At 38.8% G+C, this 15,504-nt stretch overlaps 1 protein-coding gene across 19 annotated transcripts in view; it reads right to left on the bottom strand.

Moving 5' to 3' along the window:
- SORBS2 (sorbin and SH3 domain containing 2) overlaps positions 1-15,504 on the bottom strand; it is a 231,883-nt gene that overhangs the window by 78,290 nt on the left and 138,089 nt on the right. For 16 of the 19 annotated variants that reach the window (XM_056325896.1, XM_056325888.1, XM_056325913.1 and 13 more), the window contains exons 3-4: positions 8,523-8,572; positions 799-891 (exon numbers count right to left, since the gene is read on the bottom strand). The exons of 1 other annotated variant lie outside the window; for it this stretch is intronic. In XM_056325896.1, coding sequence (XP_056181871.1) covers positions 799-891; positions 8,523-8,532 — 103 coding nt within the window. In that variant the 5' untranslated portion in view covers positions 8,533-8,572. The remainder of the gene's footprint in view (positions 1-798; positions 892-8,522; positions 8,573-15,504) is intronic. 2 more of the 19 variants (XM_056325927.1, XM_056325920.1) reach the window with 2 other exon arrangements.

Raw genomic sequence — 15,504 nt, 5'->3', positions numbered from 1 at the left:
CTGGGGATTAGTCTTATATTTTAAGAGATCTATAAACCAAGATTTTATCTTGCAATTATTTTCTGCCTCATTCTGTATTCAGGTTTCTGTATCGTACTTGTTCGGTATGAACACTGCATGCTCAGATTGGCGTAAATTAGTCGACACCACTCAAGACTCTGTACTGATTTATACCTCTAACTACTTAATTCACCAGTGAACCTGGGCAGCTGATGCCCATTAAGATTTAAGTTCTCAACACCAGACACGAGTATTGCTAAGCAGCATTTCTGCCTGTCTACTGAATAATCTGCACGGTTTTATTGTTTTAAACATTTTAAGGAAAATATGCTTGATAAATATTTTTTTTTCAAGTTAGTCTGGCTTCTGGTAATCTTTTTACTACAGGATTCAGATTTTTTTCCTTTTTTTTCCAAGTTGCACTAAACAAAGTTTGTAACAAGCAAAACCTAGTTTTTCATGCTATGTTATCTTGAGAAAAAACGGGGGACATGAGACCCAAAATACATGTCAAAGGCAAAATTAATTTATAAATAACTAATTTTTCCTAAGTCTTCCTAATTTTTTTCATTAATGGTTGCAAAGCATAGGCAGAGAGATATCAAGACTACCTTTTCAAGAGCACTGTAGAAGTCAGAGACTTGTCAGTGGAACAAAAAATACGGTTACCCTTCTCCTTGCAGAGCAATATTGCAGGAATGCATAACAGTACAGAATTCAGGAATAATATTCAGGAGTAATATCTCACTGTTTTGTTTTGTTGTTTTTTTTTTACTCACAGGAGTAATATCTCAATACCTGAGGCCAATAGGTTTGGAGAACTCTGAACTCTCTTCACAGCTGTTAATGTGACAGACATTGCAGCACGTTTGCGAGCACACCCGCCGCTATCTGGAAGCACAAAACGATACAGACAGCAGCCCCAGACAAAGGGAGCAAGCACATGCAACATATCACAGTGTGAGATACGTCAAACATACATGAAAATTAGCATGCAGTTAGGGAACTGCTGCAGGAACATGTAAATTGGCGAGTTTCACAGATTAGCAGAGCACATAGAATTTCAAAAGCTTTAAACAATAAACCTCACAGAAAATAAGTTAATATTTAATACTTAATCCACTAGGGAAATATATAGATCCCGTTACCTGAACGACTGCTTAATTATAGCTAATTAGTAAAAACAAGGAATCAAGATGAAGGATTAAGCATTCCAGAGTAATATTAATCAATAATCTGCACCGTAAAATCATTTCATTGTATGCATTAGAAAGACATCATTCATAAACTAAGCTTATGTTTCATCAGCTGACAAAGTGCTTTTGTTCAGTCTTTTGGATCCTTTAAGCTCAAGAAACAAAATTACTAAGGATGGCACGATTCTTTTGTCGTTTCGGCGGAACATCCTTGTTCTCCCTCCCCCCCTTCTATTTTATCTCATGGAAGATTAGAAAATGTATGTCTGGAACCCAGTAACATCCCGAGGGAACGACTAGCAATCTAAAATCACTCCAAACAAACAGGAATGGAAAAAAAACCCTTTCTCCTGGATTGTGCATGACTCCTTTCTTTCCTTAGTCTCTGCTTCTCACCCATTTGGAGCTGTCATTCTGTTTTATAAATACTGTGTTATTATTAGAAGGTATCTTTCCCACAACTTAGCTTTTCAGCAACTCTATAGTAACTGTAAAAGCAAGTTAATAAATATTCTTCTTGATTATATTTAATTAGAAGATTTTTCTGCTCTTCACTATAATAATTACTTTGATTTTCTTTTTTTTGATATTACTGAAATTTCATACAGGGCCCCACTGAAGTCAAGAAGAATCACGATTATGATAGAGGCCTTATTTTTATATCTGTATCCTATGACAGGGATTTTTATAAAATTATGCTTAAGGAAGCCCTGCAACTGTTAGTAGAAAATATTTCCTATGACAGCAGTAATTTGAGCCAGAGACACGTGATGACAGAGGAGTGAGCTCCTGCTACGGTCTTTGCTCATTCCAATATTCCCCTGAAATAGCAGAGCCCTCTGGCCACAGGTCTTGCAGGATACGCATTAAATAGTTGTTAACGTTGGCAAACATCAGAGCCACTGCCTCAGGTGTAAGTGGTTCCAAAGACTCATTGCCAATCCCAAGTGCCAAGACAAAAGGCCAAATCATTTCAGTCAGCAATAGTCGAAAGCAATACACTGCTGGCAATTAATTATTAGCGGTGTACATGTGAAACAAAGACAGCATCTATCAAATCTGCACACTTGTTTTAGTTTGCTTACATAAATATAGAATGGCAATGGTAATTAAAATCACATTTTCCATTCTTGTATTCCCTCTCCCTCTGCCACCAACATACACCAGAAGTAATTCCAAGGAGATATGATAACGTGATGATATCGAGGTTCTGTTCTTATCTGAATATTAGCAGACTTTGACAGCACACTTTATCTAATACAAGCTAAAAGACAAATAATTTTGTTACACTGTCACATTTTTTAATCAAACAAAGCAATTACTTTATTTGTATTTTTTCAAGAGTTACCTTCCTGAATTTCAGGACAGAGAAACTGAAGTGGCAGGAAAGGAAGAAAATGAGAAAACTGACTACAAGTATTTAATCACTGGAACTTCAAGAAATTCTACTTCAAATTCATTTTTAATGTAACTGAACTCAGTCAGTTTTATACTTAGTGGACCTGTTTGATATAGCTTCATTCAAGATAGCTAAAACAGACGTTGTAACTGACTATATACATATACGTATAAAACATTTACCCCTATATATATAAGCCCATATGCAAGTGTGTACCTGCAATAACGTTCTCAGTATCAGTACAAAATGATGAGAGTCGATTAGCACTCAAGTAAGACATAAGTGCACAGATACTCCATACAGAGTTATGCAAAATTTCTAATAAATTATGAATGTGTATGGGCAAGCACATATTTATGCGTGATGAATTCCATCTTCCAATCCTTGTTGAGGCCAGGCTCCCATTAAGTTAAAGGCCTCATATCTGAATGAGGATCAGAAGAGTCTGCATGCTGCCTCAAAAGAGGCAGTTTTCAAACTGCTTCCCTTGTCTGCATGGCCTTATACAGCTGGAAGTTCAAGAGGCTTATTCCAGCCTGTATTCCTTTTCTGTAGCTCCATCAAATTTCCAGCAAATACTAACTATATTCACCCAGATTCTAAAGTTCACGTAACACCAGAAAGCTCTAAGTCTAGAGAACTGAGAATTCAAAAACAGTAAGACAGGCTGAATTAATGATCATCTGCTCACTTCACTTGTAAACTATAAGCAATTAATATCCTACAGCTCTTACTCAAGGAACAAATGCGGATGTGTGAAACAATCTATACAAAATGTATGCATATGAAATAAAAAATGAAATGTGTGCAAATATGTAAACACATATGCACAATTCTCTATGCTTTTGATAGGACAAATTCTTCAGGAGCGAGAATTCTGTCTTCCTAGGTACTGTTTTAGCATTGAAGCAAAGGAGACCTGAATCAGCTAAGGTCTGCAGGCAATAACAGAATATGAAATTGGGCAATTAATTCATAATCAAAACAGCTGCCTAAAATGCAAGTCCAGGACAAATCAGGACTTAGCACGGTTGGTGCCTAGATACTCTTCTGCAAGCCCTACATACTTCCATCAAATCATGAATAGACAAATAAGCATCCTTAGCAGGTACCGCAGAAAACGAAGGAGAAAGGGGAGCTGGGGATTATCTAGTGAGATGTGCTTCTGACAGTATCTTGCAGAGCAAGGGCCATATAGGGACAAACTCCTGAACGCTAGGATCGATGTTGTAGACTTACCTTTAAAGAGAGAAAAAGAAAGAGCAACCCACTGACTGGAAAAGACAGGTGAGGTGGTGGCTTGCCCTCCATCTAGGAGGATGTGTGTAATTGCATATGCATGCTAAAGCTCCCTGTGGTGGGGCTCCGGATGCTCTCTTCCTCTTGTTAGCTCACCATTCAGTGCCTCTCCCTTTGGCAACTCCCCTCCTACAATTTTTCTCTTCAGCCTTTCTCCATTCCTCACCTTTCCTCACTTCTTTCTCTCCCTCCCTTAATTCTGTTTCTCTCCACAAAGAAGTACTTTAATCCCTTCCCCCTAAATCCACAATCCCACCAACCGCTCCCATTACAGACAGCATCACCCTAAGTGAGTCTGTTGGTCAGGTCCTGCTCCACAGCAGAATGAAGCCAATTCAAACCACCACCACTTTCATTTAGGAACGTGGGGTGTTTGTTGGGGGTTTTTGGGGGTTGGTTTTTTTTGGTTAACTTTTTAAAAAGCCTGTTTCAGAGCATCAGTAAAAGCAGTGCATAAACCAAGTTGGCAAAGATGAAAGGATGGTGACCTCTTGCTAAGAGGTGAGACACAGCAGCTAGGGGGCAGGAAATTTTTAATAAGCAAAGAGAAATGGCACCCAAACGTGATGTTTGCTGATCATTATTCTAGCCACTGTACTTGTGAACGGTATAATTTTCCCCTTTGCCTGCACAGTAAATTCAGTTTAGAAGTCTTTAGACCAGGGATTCTTACTCTCTGTTTGCATTCTGACCTTCTGAGGCAAATACATAGCGCTGGATCCAAACATCCCAGACAGGCAAAACCGCTGCCTCCCTATGTCCCCAGGTCCAACCAGTAGCAGGTCTGGAGATGTGCTCCCTGCAGACACGTGCACCAGAGCACGTGTATATACCTCACACACACACGGCTGGCCACGCAGATCAGAGACGCTCAGAGCACTCGCACTAACACAGACGGCACAATGGCCTCACCCCCTTCCCCTCTCTGGCGGAGCAGGACGAAGGTCCACCAGTACAAATATACATGCACACATGCACAAGGTGTGCTCCTCCAGCAACCAGCCTCAGTCTGCCATTCGTCCCATGACTGGACCCCAGGGCTGAGGATGTCCCGGGACAGTCCTGGAAGGGGCCTGGACAAGAGAGGCCCTTGTGTCTCCCTTCAGGTCCTTGGAGGTCCTTAATCTGGGTTCCTGCCCGCTCTTGCCCCCCTGTGCTCCTCCAGGCTTGTGGAGATGGGCCTCTGCTGGCTGCTGCTGTGGGCCCGGCAGTGGCATGGCAGGGCAGGCTACTGTCTGAGCTTCTCCTGCCGCTGGTGCTCCAAGCCCCTTCATGGGTGTGCAGACCACCTTTTATCACCTAACCTAACACTGACTACACACGTGAACCTACTATTACTTGGTTCTTTGCTGCTGCTAAACTACAACAAATAATGATCAACAAAGTAAATTTTTTGTAGAATGCCTGAAACACTCAAGCCCACCTCATCTGCTTTAGTGATCCAAAAGTGCCTTCACAATCTATTCAGGAACTCTGCAGGGACCCAAGATTTTCTATTCTTGTCTCGCAGACAAAATGTAAGCGATTAATCCATGTGGTGACTTTCATTAATAATTTTAACAACCACAAAATATTTTCTGTCTTCCAGAACTGCATTCTTTTTCACTCAGATGCTCTTCATGTGCTTCATCTAATGGAAACCGCTAACTCGTTTAATACTTTTAAAATTAGATGCATTTATCAAGAATTATCTGAGTCAAACTCAGCCAAAATATTTATGGATGGACACTAAGAATCTGTTTTAGCATATTAGCTTGCATCCATTCTTTGTATTAGCTTTCCCCCAACATCAGCTACACATGTACATGTGTAGTATGAACAGTAAGCACATTTATCCTGTGTTTTAATCTGATGTGAGCTTCATGGGCAGCTCAGGTTTTCTGACTTAAATTTCTCAAAATGTCTCACCAAGTTAACGTACCTGAAGACCTGTGGATGGGAACTCCTATGTATAGTCTGAAATACTATTCTGTTGATGAATGCTGAGTTTAAAAAAGGCACACATTCTACTGGACTACTATTTTTAAATTATGACAGCATTTGAACACCAAAAGAACTGTAAGCCAAAGTACCTCTGGTACTTCTGAAAACCTCCCCTATATCTTACATCTCTTTCTTTGCCTTTGCAAAACTTTTCATTGCCTTATGATGTTGAATATTCTTTCCTAACATGTGGTACAGAATTAACATCAAACGCTAAAAAATCCCTCCCATATATGGTAGATTACTGAAAACCAAAGCTCTTCAAAACATTTTCTCTGTAGACAAAAATATCTTCTGCAGGGTTTGCTGAGACAGACTGCCAAGTCTACAGCCACAGGGAACACTGGATTAAGAGGAGCCCACTCTAAGCAGTAGATTTACTTTTTCTTTTTAGAGCTGCGTATATGCTAGCTTTGCCACTTCAGCAGTTACTGGCATATCAAACTAGAGTGCTCCTTTATCTGCAGGAGTAATTGCCAAAATGTGTATTTTTAAAACAAACTAGTGGCAAATCAATACTATCAAATAACCTATAACTGCATCATGTAGAAATTCCTGTTAGAAAGCAGTGAAATATGAAAAAACCCACAAAATGCAGCACTCAAGTTATGTTTAAAGACAACATAGTATGAAAAATAAAAGAGGTAACAACTAGATCAGAACACCATGCAGAACAAATTCCACCTCAGTCACTCCCACTCTCTTCATTAGTGAAGTGATGCTTTATCATCAGATAGGTGCAAGATGTTCACTTTTACACCCTACTCACTAGATTTTATTTTGTTTTTACAGTCAGGAAAAAAAAATCTACATCAATAGAACTGATTGGAAATACCACATTTTTTGTCAATACCTCCTTTTGGTGCAGCTGGTAACATGCACATTAATATCAAGCATACAAGATGAAAAGTATTTTTACGGTCTAAATGCAGAGTAGATTAAAGTTCAGCTGAGAGTCATGATACCCTTAGGTAACTGGAAAGGGTTTCAGGCGTGTTCATATCCTTTAAGTCTCTCTTCAAGGCTCCTGTGTGATAAGAGGACTCCCAATTCCCAATAGAAGTAATTCAGCCACAGAGATTCCTTTAAATTGAGAATTTCTAGCTTACATGAAAACTCTTTGTACAACGTAGAACAAAACCATACTTCAGAGCTGCAGTTGCACAAACTGGCAATTTACCACTCTATCCACATTTTTCAAAGTGGAAGCTATAAAATGACATCTATCATATGATTTTAACTCATATGGTTGCAATGCACAATGTAATCATAGTCAAACATATGATGATTAGCTGAGTTACTTCTGAAATTATGGTGCTACGAAGCCAGCAGTATTTTAGTACTACCTTAATTACACACTGACATATTTAAGATAGATGTCTTCACTAAAAATGAAAGAGAACGGGACAAATTTCAAACAGTATTTCCATAAATGAAAAGCACACCACCCTGGTTAGTGCCTGTAAAACAATTAAGAACAACCAAAACTGGGGAAAAAAACCCACAAACCCAACTGAGAAATTTCATTTCTCCTCCTGACTGTATTTACAAATGTAGTGGTTTCAAGTGAGCCAATATATTTTAACTTTGCCTTAAAAAATTCCTCCAAGAACCTGGTCCTACTGAGTTTCAGTCACTCACCGAGACAACAGGAAGCCTCGTTAATACAGCGGTCTAGATAATGGCAACCTGTGCCATGGAAAAGCTAATCCCTTTGACTTAGAGCGTTCTGCTGAGACACCCAAACTTGCTTCAGAGGTAGTTCGGGTCCTTGGGTCCCACATAAGACATCTTGCTAATTTCAAGCTGTCATGGTGCAGCACTACAGTCAATGACAAAACCAATCCTGCGAAGGATGGATGTGCCTATTCTTGTGCCACAGTTCATCTGCAAACCAGACAGTTCCCCTATAGAGTATGAAGAGTTGACTGCAACTGAAAATTTACACCTGACACGAGTGAGGCCAGGATTTCAGCAGTCTGCTTTTGGAGGCCTCTTCCAACTTCCAGCAAAAACAGCAGCATGATCTACCGACTTCAATGATTCAGGAGCAAATATAAGTATGCTGTCACAGATCATGAAGATAACTGCTTATAGAGTACTTCGTTTGGTGAATACATCTATCACTGCAATTTGAGAGAAAATACAAGCCCCTGCAAGTATAAAAGAGTTACCCTCATCCGATTATACAAATGTAGCTAATAATACATGGTAGTGTATATATATGCCTTAATTTAATGACAGTAGAGAATGAAAACAAAGTATATTTAAAGCATGTGCATTTTCCTAGGAAAATGTGATGCTTTAACACCACTTTTCCATAGCTGTTATGGCCTTATACTACATATTTTTACAGAAAACATACACATACAAAACTGATACTTACAACTTCATCACAGAAGGCTAAACATGCATGTATATTTCACATATCCATATATATCCATACATAGAAAAACATGTATGCAAATTTTATATATGGAATACAAATGCACGTAAGCAGACATACTATTAAAATATCTTGCTTAAATTGAGTCCACCACTAACTAAAGCGCAATTTGTTCATGAAAATTTACATAGAGTAGGGACCTTCTCTGCTTACTAAACAACACAGAAGAGTAAAGAAAAATCTTGCAGAAGCAGCATACCTGTGTTCATTTTGACACTGGAGGATTTGCTATAAAAGTCTTCAGATTTCCTGCGGAAAATAAAACGATCTATTAATTTGTACAAGACAAGAATGTGTGGCACAAAATGGCAGGCAGGAGGACTTCTCAGAGGGGTGGAGAATCACTGTGATACAAATGACAGTCCTATTTTAACACAGCTTTAATTAAATTGGTACTGCTTGTCCTTCCAAAGTTAAAGATGAGCTGTCTCTTCCATTATAAGCTACTCTATTTTCAAGTCTTTAGTATCTCTGTTGTAAACATATGCTCTGGGATAAAAAACTAGTGATTGACTTTTGGTCTTGAAACTGTAAACCATAAAAATTTCCCCTATACAGTAATGGGGAAATATTTTAAAGGCTGCTTATAAGCTTTATTCACTCCTTTGTGCAAACTTAAAGGTATAGAGAGTAGGTCTCCAAATAAATTTTAAGCAGCCAAAGTTATCAGGTCTTTTTCAATGTTTTATAAGCAGGAAATGTGGTTGTTTTCATCCAGTGATTTACTATGCCTCTACAGAGAGCACTGACACTCTTAATGTTGTTCACTGTATTGCCATACACAGAATCAGGACATGTGTCTTGGTATCCAGAGTAATCCATTTCAAAACTCCCAATGGAGTCAACAGGTAGGGAATCAAGTCACTGTGCACCAATGCACTTTTAAAAGGTAATAATTTGCAGCAAAATAATATAAATTGCACATGAATCTTTTCGTTTAGATATCTCAACTCTATACGGTACTTACAAACAAAACTGTAAAATCCCACAAAACCAAACCACAACTGCAGAAAAAGCGTGACATCATACAATAACAGGCAACTTTAACCTACTGATGGTATGTCACAGGACAAACTAGACAGTATTTTCCATCTACTGCCAGTTTACGTCACAGCTTTATCATAGGGTCAGGAACTTTACTACCTCTTCTATTCAGGCCCTTTTCGAGATAAAAAGATAAATGCAGAAAAGCTTTCTGATGGTATTCTGCATACTGGCCGGTCTCAGCTGTACTGGTACACATATCCTGCCCACTATCATTACTGAGCGGGCACACACACTGGAGGCCAAAATACTGAAGGCTAAAAAAAGTCATTCTCCCTCTACACTGTTCCTACATCGAGCTCAGGATAAAACAAATGGGGAAACCAGAATTTTTAATGCAATACTGCTTCAAAAAATACATTAAAAATATAAACTGCCTATGTTGGAGTAAATTGGAAGGTACGCATGAAGGATCCTTTTTATAATGGGAGACTCAAGATACTAATTAATACAAGAAGATATCAGAACAGAATTCCAGCTCAACCGAACAGGAACCCTGCCTGAATTAACTGTACCTCTGAGGTAACACGTATATTGCTGCATTCTCTGGTATTCATAATGAGGCCAGATTCTCCACTGCTTGAAAAACTTACTGGTTTTCAGAAACTATCTGAACTCTGCTGCTATTATTCAGTCAGTTTTGTGACAAAAAAAGATGCACGCTAAACTTCGTGAGATCTACAGAAATAAGATACGTGGCAGTGAATAAAGTTTTACTCTGCAGCTATCAGCAAACTACCTCTGAGAATTTCTAAAAGACCTTTTAAAGATAAAGGCAAATTCTATTTTATTCATTTTTTGATAAGTTGTCTTTGACTGAAAATGTGAATTTCTATAACAGCTACAGTGTACCTTAGAGCCTGACATTCCTGCAGTGTTTTCAGGCTGCTAGAGGAGACACCATTTTCAAACCTTCTTTTAGCTTAGAACTGAATCACTGATGGTACTACACGCAGGCAACAAAATGCAACGGGATATTTATTTTCAGACCCAACAAGTACAGAACTTTTGGAACACTGCAGAGCCAAAATGATTTCTAGCAGGTGGCTTTGATATATTTACATAAAGCGTGCTTAACTCTACTCAAGTTTTAACAGACAACACTCAGTTTTAGCACTACAGTTTTGTCCTCGTCAGAGTTTTTCTATCTGAACAGCTTCGGCTGGTTTGCTGACAGCAAGGGACTGCATACAAATCACAACACTTCCACGCTCTCGTTTTGCTGAAGAAGTGTGGTAGTCAATACCTGAAAAGTATGCACGTAAATAAGGCAATATAAATCGCACTCACGGAAATAGTAAGACTTGCATTTCATACTAAAATTATTTGGAATTCTGTGCTTCTAAGGAGCTAAACTAGCCTTCAAATACTTAATGATACCAGCACTAGGATCAGAACAAATGGAATGAACTTAACAGCCATGTGCCTGAAAGCATTTTACTCAGCATTCTCTCACGCAGTCTTTAAGATCCTTACTTAATAAAGTGGGGAGAAGGGGGAAGGGAGAGAGCAAAGGGCATTTTTTGCTTTGTACTTTTGGTCCTACTTCATTACCTCCTGAAAGTTTTTCTTTGTGAATGGGTTTGTAAGTAGCTCTAACATAGACCTCTGACAGGCAAAATGAATATTCCACTGGAAGCATCAGATACTCTTCACTGCCAAAAAGGATGCCCAACAATCGGCCAAGACACTCAGCTCATAGATAGCGAACACTGCGATGGAATGAATGCCCATAATTATTGTGCAGACACAAAGTGCTACTGGAACGCATGAGTTTGCAAAATCAGAGCTGCTGTTCAGTCACCTAGATCAGGCAGGTTTTCTACTACGCTCACACCAGATCCTAGATGCTGAGGTGAAAGAACTCCAAGTTTAACCACAGTAGCATGCCTGACTTTTGCAGGGGAAGATCCAGGATTAATCTTCATGGAATTCTTCTATAGTTGGCTTCATGGGGCAGAGGTAATGCAGTAGGAAATGAATGACTGTGCCAATGCACAAAAACGGGTCGTCAGGTTGAATACAGCTGCAAGTACCATTACTATGGTTTCAATACGTAATACATACTGATGTGTGACTTCTTGATAACTCTCTCTACTTCTTGATAGCACTACGAAGATTAGCTCAGCTCAGCAATACTTTGCATCGACAGGCTACTGAAAATACTTGTGGGAATCTCATTGACACCTGCTCTATTTTCTGCAAGAGACCCTGATAGCTAGTTGTAATCACTTCTGTTCCTGGTAAGTTCTGAAGTGTGGGGTGCTGCAGGGAGACATTCTGTCACCCCTTCTGTTCCACTTTATATGGAGCTATAAAAAGGGTTAGTGAGAAGTCAGAGGAGGTTTCCCCGCCCTCAGTTTATTCATGAATATATGACGTATGCCTTTACTGTTACAGGTTTAATTCCATTACTGATCAGATGCTAGAGCACCTACAGCCATAAGGGAGGAGTTCTAACATCCAAACAAGCATCAACTAATAAATGTGAGCAAGTGCTTTGTGAATCAACGCCTAAATGAATAGTAACATGCTATTGCTTGCTCATGCCTCGTTCAAAGAATTAAGTTAATAATTGTTAATAACCACAATCCATAACTACCAACGGACAGAGACCATCCCAGGTTAGAATATCCTTTCCATGTAAAATTCCAGAAAGAACTGGGAGGTAAAGGAAAGAAGATTGATTGGCGGGGTTTGTTGTTGGGGTTTTTTTTTTTGAAAGCACTTATAGAAACTCCAAAAATTATCATTACAGCATTATTAATAACTTAATATATTGCAAATTCCTAAATGCTGTATAGGAGTATCACATCAAAAGTATCCAAGCTCATGGATAACTTTTGGGGGTCTTTCTGCCTCTTGCTTTGTAGCTGTGGAGCCTAGACCCCTTTGAAATCCAAGGTTTTCTAGCTGTGTAGCTAACCAGGGGGCAAACTCCAGGATGCTAGTTGCCTGCTTGCTTACACAGGTTTTGAAAGGCTCTTGAAGAACAAGGTGGTAAGTTACCTTGTCTGGTATGTTTTGAATCAGAACACACAGACTCTACTACTGTTTCCAAACAAGCTGGCAGTTTCCCTACAGATTGTGTCTGAAAATATTTTTGACCTTTCTACTTAATATAGTCAGAGTATGAACAGAGGCTCAAAGAAAAAATAATTATCATAACCACCCCCCTTCCCCACCAAGAGCGGTCCTTACAGTTATATTACAGGCATTCTTGGTGCTGAGTACTGTAGGGTAAATTGTGAGTTTGATTGACTTGAACCAACTAAATATTTTCCCCCAAGGTATTCAAAAGAACTTTTTTAAGATGACAGAGATCGACCAGACAGTGTTAACGGACTAATGACTTTTTTAAAAGATTCTAAGTTACCCGTTATTTACTCCCTGCCATTTCACAAAAGATATTATAAAAAGCAGGTTTAAAATGTAATTTTCTGGTACAGTATATGTATTAATTTTAAAGCCAAATCTTGTATATGCTTTTATTAGTTACTATCCTTTATAATTAATACTACCCCAAGGACCTTTGGTGAGAGGAGCTATTGGTTTACAATACAGAGTGCAGCTGGATCAACAGCAGGATAGATGTGTGTGTGATCTGACTGGAAAATGATTGATTTTCACTGTCTTAGGTAGACAGCAGTGCCCAGATATTTGGAGAGGGCAGGAGCTTTCCAGATTTGTTTGAGAAAGAGTGTCAGGCTTGCATCGATGTTGTTTGCCAGTTTCACAGATTGAGCTAGAGACAGTAATCTACTCGAGAAAATATCTGCAAAATTACAGAGCCAAATCAGACTGTGATTTTACTTCAAGGATTGTTTTATTTAGTTCGTTGAAACATGGCAGGTGATCTACAAACACATATATTATCATCAGGCAGGATTCTATATCCTAATTTGCATGTGGTAGTAAATTCTTTTAATGCAAATCATTCAGACTCTGCAGAGCATTCCCGCTCGCAGCTCTGTAACAGGCCAAGATACTTTATACGCCAGCTTACACATTCGGTGAAGGAGGGAAAAAAGTATGAAGCATTAGTTCTGGAAAATAGTGAAGCTGACTTTTATTTCTTTCAGTTTAAACCAAATTGTTTCAGATGTTTAGCTGTAGCAGGACAACTATGGCAATGAGAATGCAATGAGAGCCTGACAGACTGCAAAATGTTTAGAATGTAGCAACAGCAACTCACACAAAAAACAACTGATCTGAAGCTTCCCCAGGAGCAGAGTCTCTCCTGATGAGCCCGTAAGCAGAAGACAGGCATATATGCAAATGTATTGGTTGTATGAAAAAATGTTTGATGAAGCATAGGTAACAGTGCTCTTAATAAAAAACGAGAAGGTACTGAGACATGGTGGAACCTTCTTTAATTTCATTAACATGCAACAACAAGACAACAAAATGGCAGGGAGCCTGTACTAAGATCCAGCCCAGCAAGGCATATGCTGAGCATATGCTTAAGCATATGCTTTAAGTTGGCCCCACAGGCCTATTTCTATGCTTAATGTTAAACATAAATACTGTTTGCCCCAGATCACATTGCCTTACCCTACAAAGAGCTGAACACTCCATTTCTAATTGGTTTCAGATAGACAATCAAAGAACAAAACATAGACAGACAACTGCCATCATAGTTTCTGTAACTTTAACTTTTAAATGATGCTTTACAAGTTTGTGACTTCATCCTCATGTGAAGTGCAGTGTCACTGTACACGTGTTGCTATGCACACCATCTGAAAATGTACTGATCAGGTCATTAAACAATTGGGATGTCTGAATAATTTACACATGGCCACAAACTTCTACTGGAATGCAACATATAGGTCACATCATAGTCAGCAGCAGTAAGTGCGTGATCAGGGAAAACTGTACATACAAAAGCTCAGTTTACTGGATCATCTAGGGAGACACAAAATACTAGGAGACATGTCTGGGCTGCCAAGAGCATGAGTTGGTTTAACTGACCGGGAGAAGATGAGGAGATCTGTGCTTGCAGAGAACCTGTCAAAAGGTTAGAAGGGGATGGGTAGTTACCCCGCTACAGCTGTTGAGAAATTTTGGTTATAAGTGATATTCTAGCAGAGAACAGGTGATTTCTGAAAAGTGTGGAAAGGCAGTAGAACAGACATGGAAGCTGAATTAATGGTTTTTGCCAAGATGTAATTAGGAATTAAAATTTGAAGATATTCCAGCCGTCTACAGTATTACTAAAAAACTAACTTAGGTGGGTATCTAACTTACGACTTATCAGACATACAAGCCTACTCCCCGTAGCAAATACTAGCATTATTGTTCAAGGCACTGGTAAGATCTTGTCTTGAAAAATCACAAACATTTCTAATTCCCATAAGCAAGAGTTCAAAGATCACCAGGTATAGGGGAATCCATCACAGGAGTCTATGGCTGATCATTCTCTATAAACACATCAAGGGACTGGGCATAACTGAAAGAAGTAAAGGAAAAGTGTTGGCACAAGAAATACTACTAAACTATTTCATTTATCAGAAGTGTAAATTAAAAATCATAACGTAGTTTCTATTCCTGAAAGCCAATTAATTAAGGTGTGGAGCACTTATCAGGAGTGCTGTGGTCAAACTTATGAGACACTGAACTTGACAAGTGTGTGTGAAAACTGTGGCTGTCTGAAGGCACGGGAATAAATCCGATCACACAGGAACTTCTTTCCAGACCCTGGACTCTTTCTAATACTGTTTTTCTGAGAATCCTATAAATGCAAGATTAAGAGAAACTGGTATTATCTCCTCCTTTCCCTCTGTTTCTTCATGAAATTGAGAAAAGTAACTAAGTATCTGATGAGGGACAAAAGCTAAGACTACATGTTTCTAAAGTGAAAGCTCCTTACAGCAATCTTTGTTATTAAATACAGTATTCAGCAGAAAAAGTTAAGCACTTGTATTTAAACTGCTATCAACTTAAAAGTAAGTCTTTCTCTCTAGAAAAAAAAAATTGAACCTTAAAACTTCTCCTGTTGTAGCATGTTTTTCACTAGCTATGTTTTCTTTTGACCAGCTATGTACCGAAAAATAAACTTAAGTCAAAGTTCTGCACTTAGTTCTAAATAGGTACTTGCTGTCATCTCAAAATACCACTCAGATGCTTCAGTATCAGAA

Source organism: Falco biarmicus, chromosome 1 (genome assembly GCF_023638135.1).
Source record: "Falco biarmicus isolate bFalBia1 chromosome 1, bFalBia1.pri, whole genome shotgun sequence".
Classification (NCBI taxonomy): domain Eukaryota; kingdom Metazoa; phylum Chordata; class Aves; order Falconiformes; family Falconidae; genus Falco; species Falco biarmicus.
The sequence above is the reverse complement of the archived record's forward strand: the minus strand, read 5'-3'. Positions and strand labels throughout refer to the sequence as shown.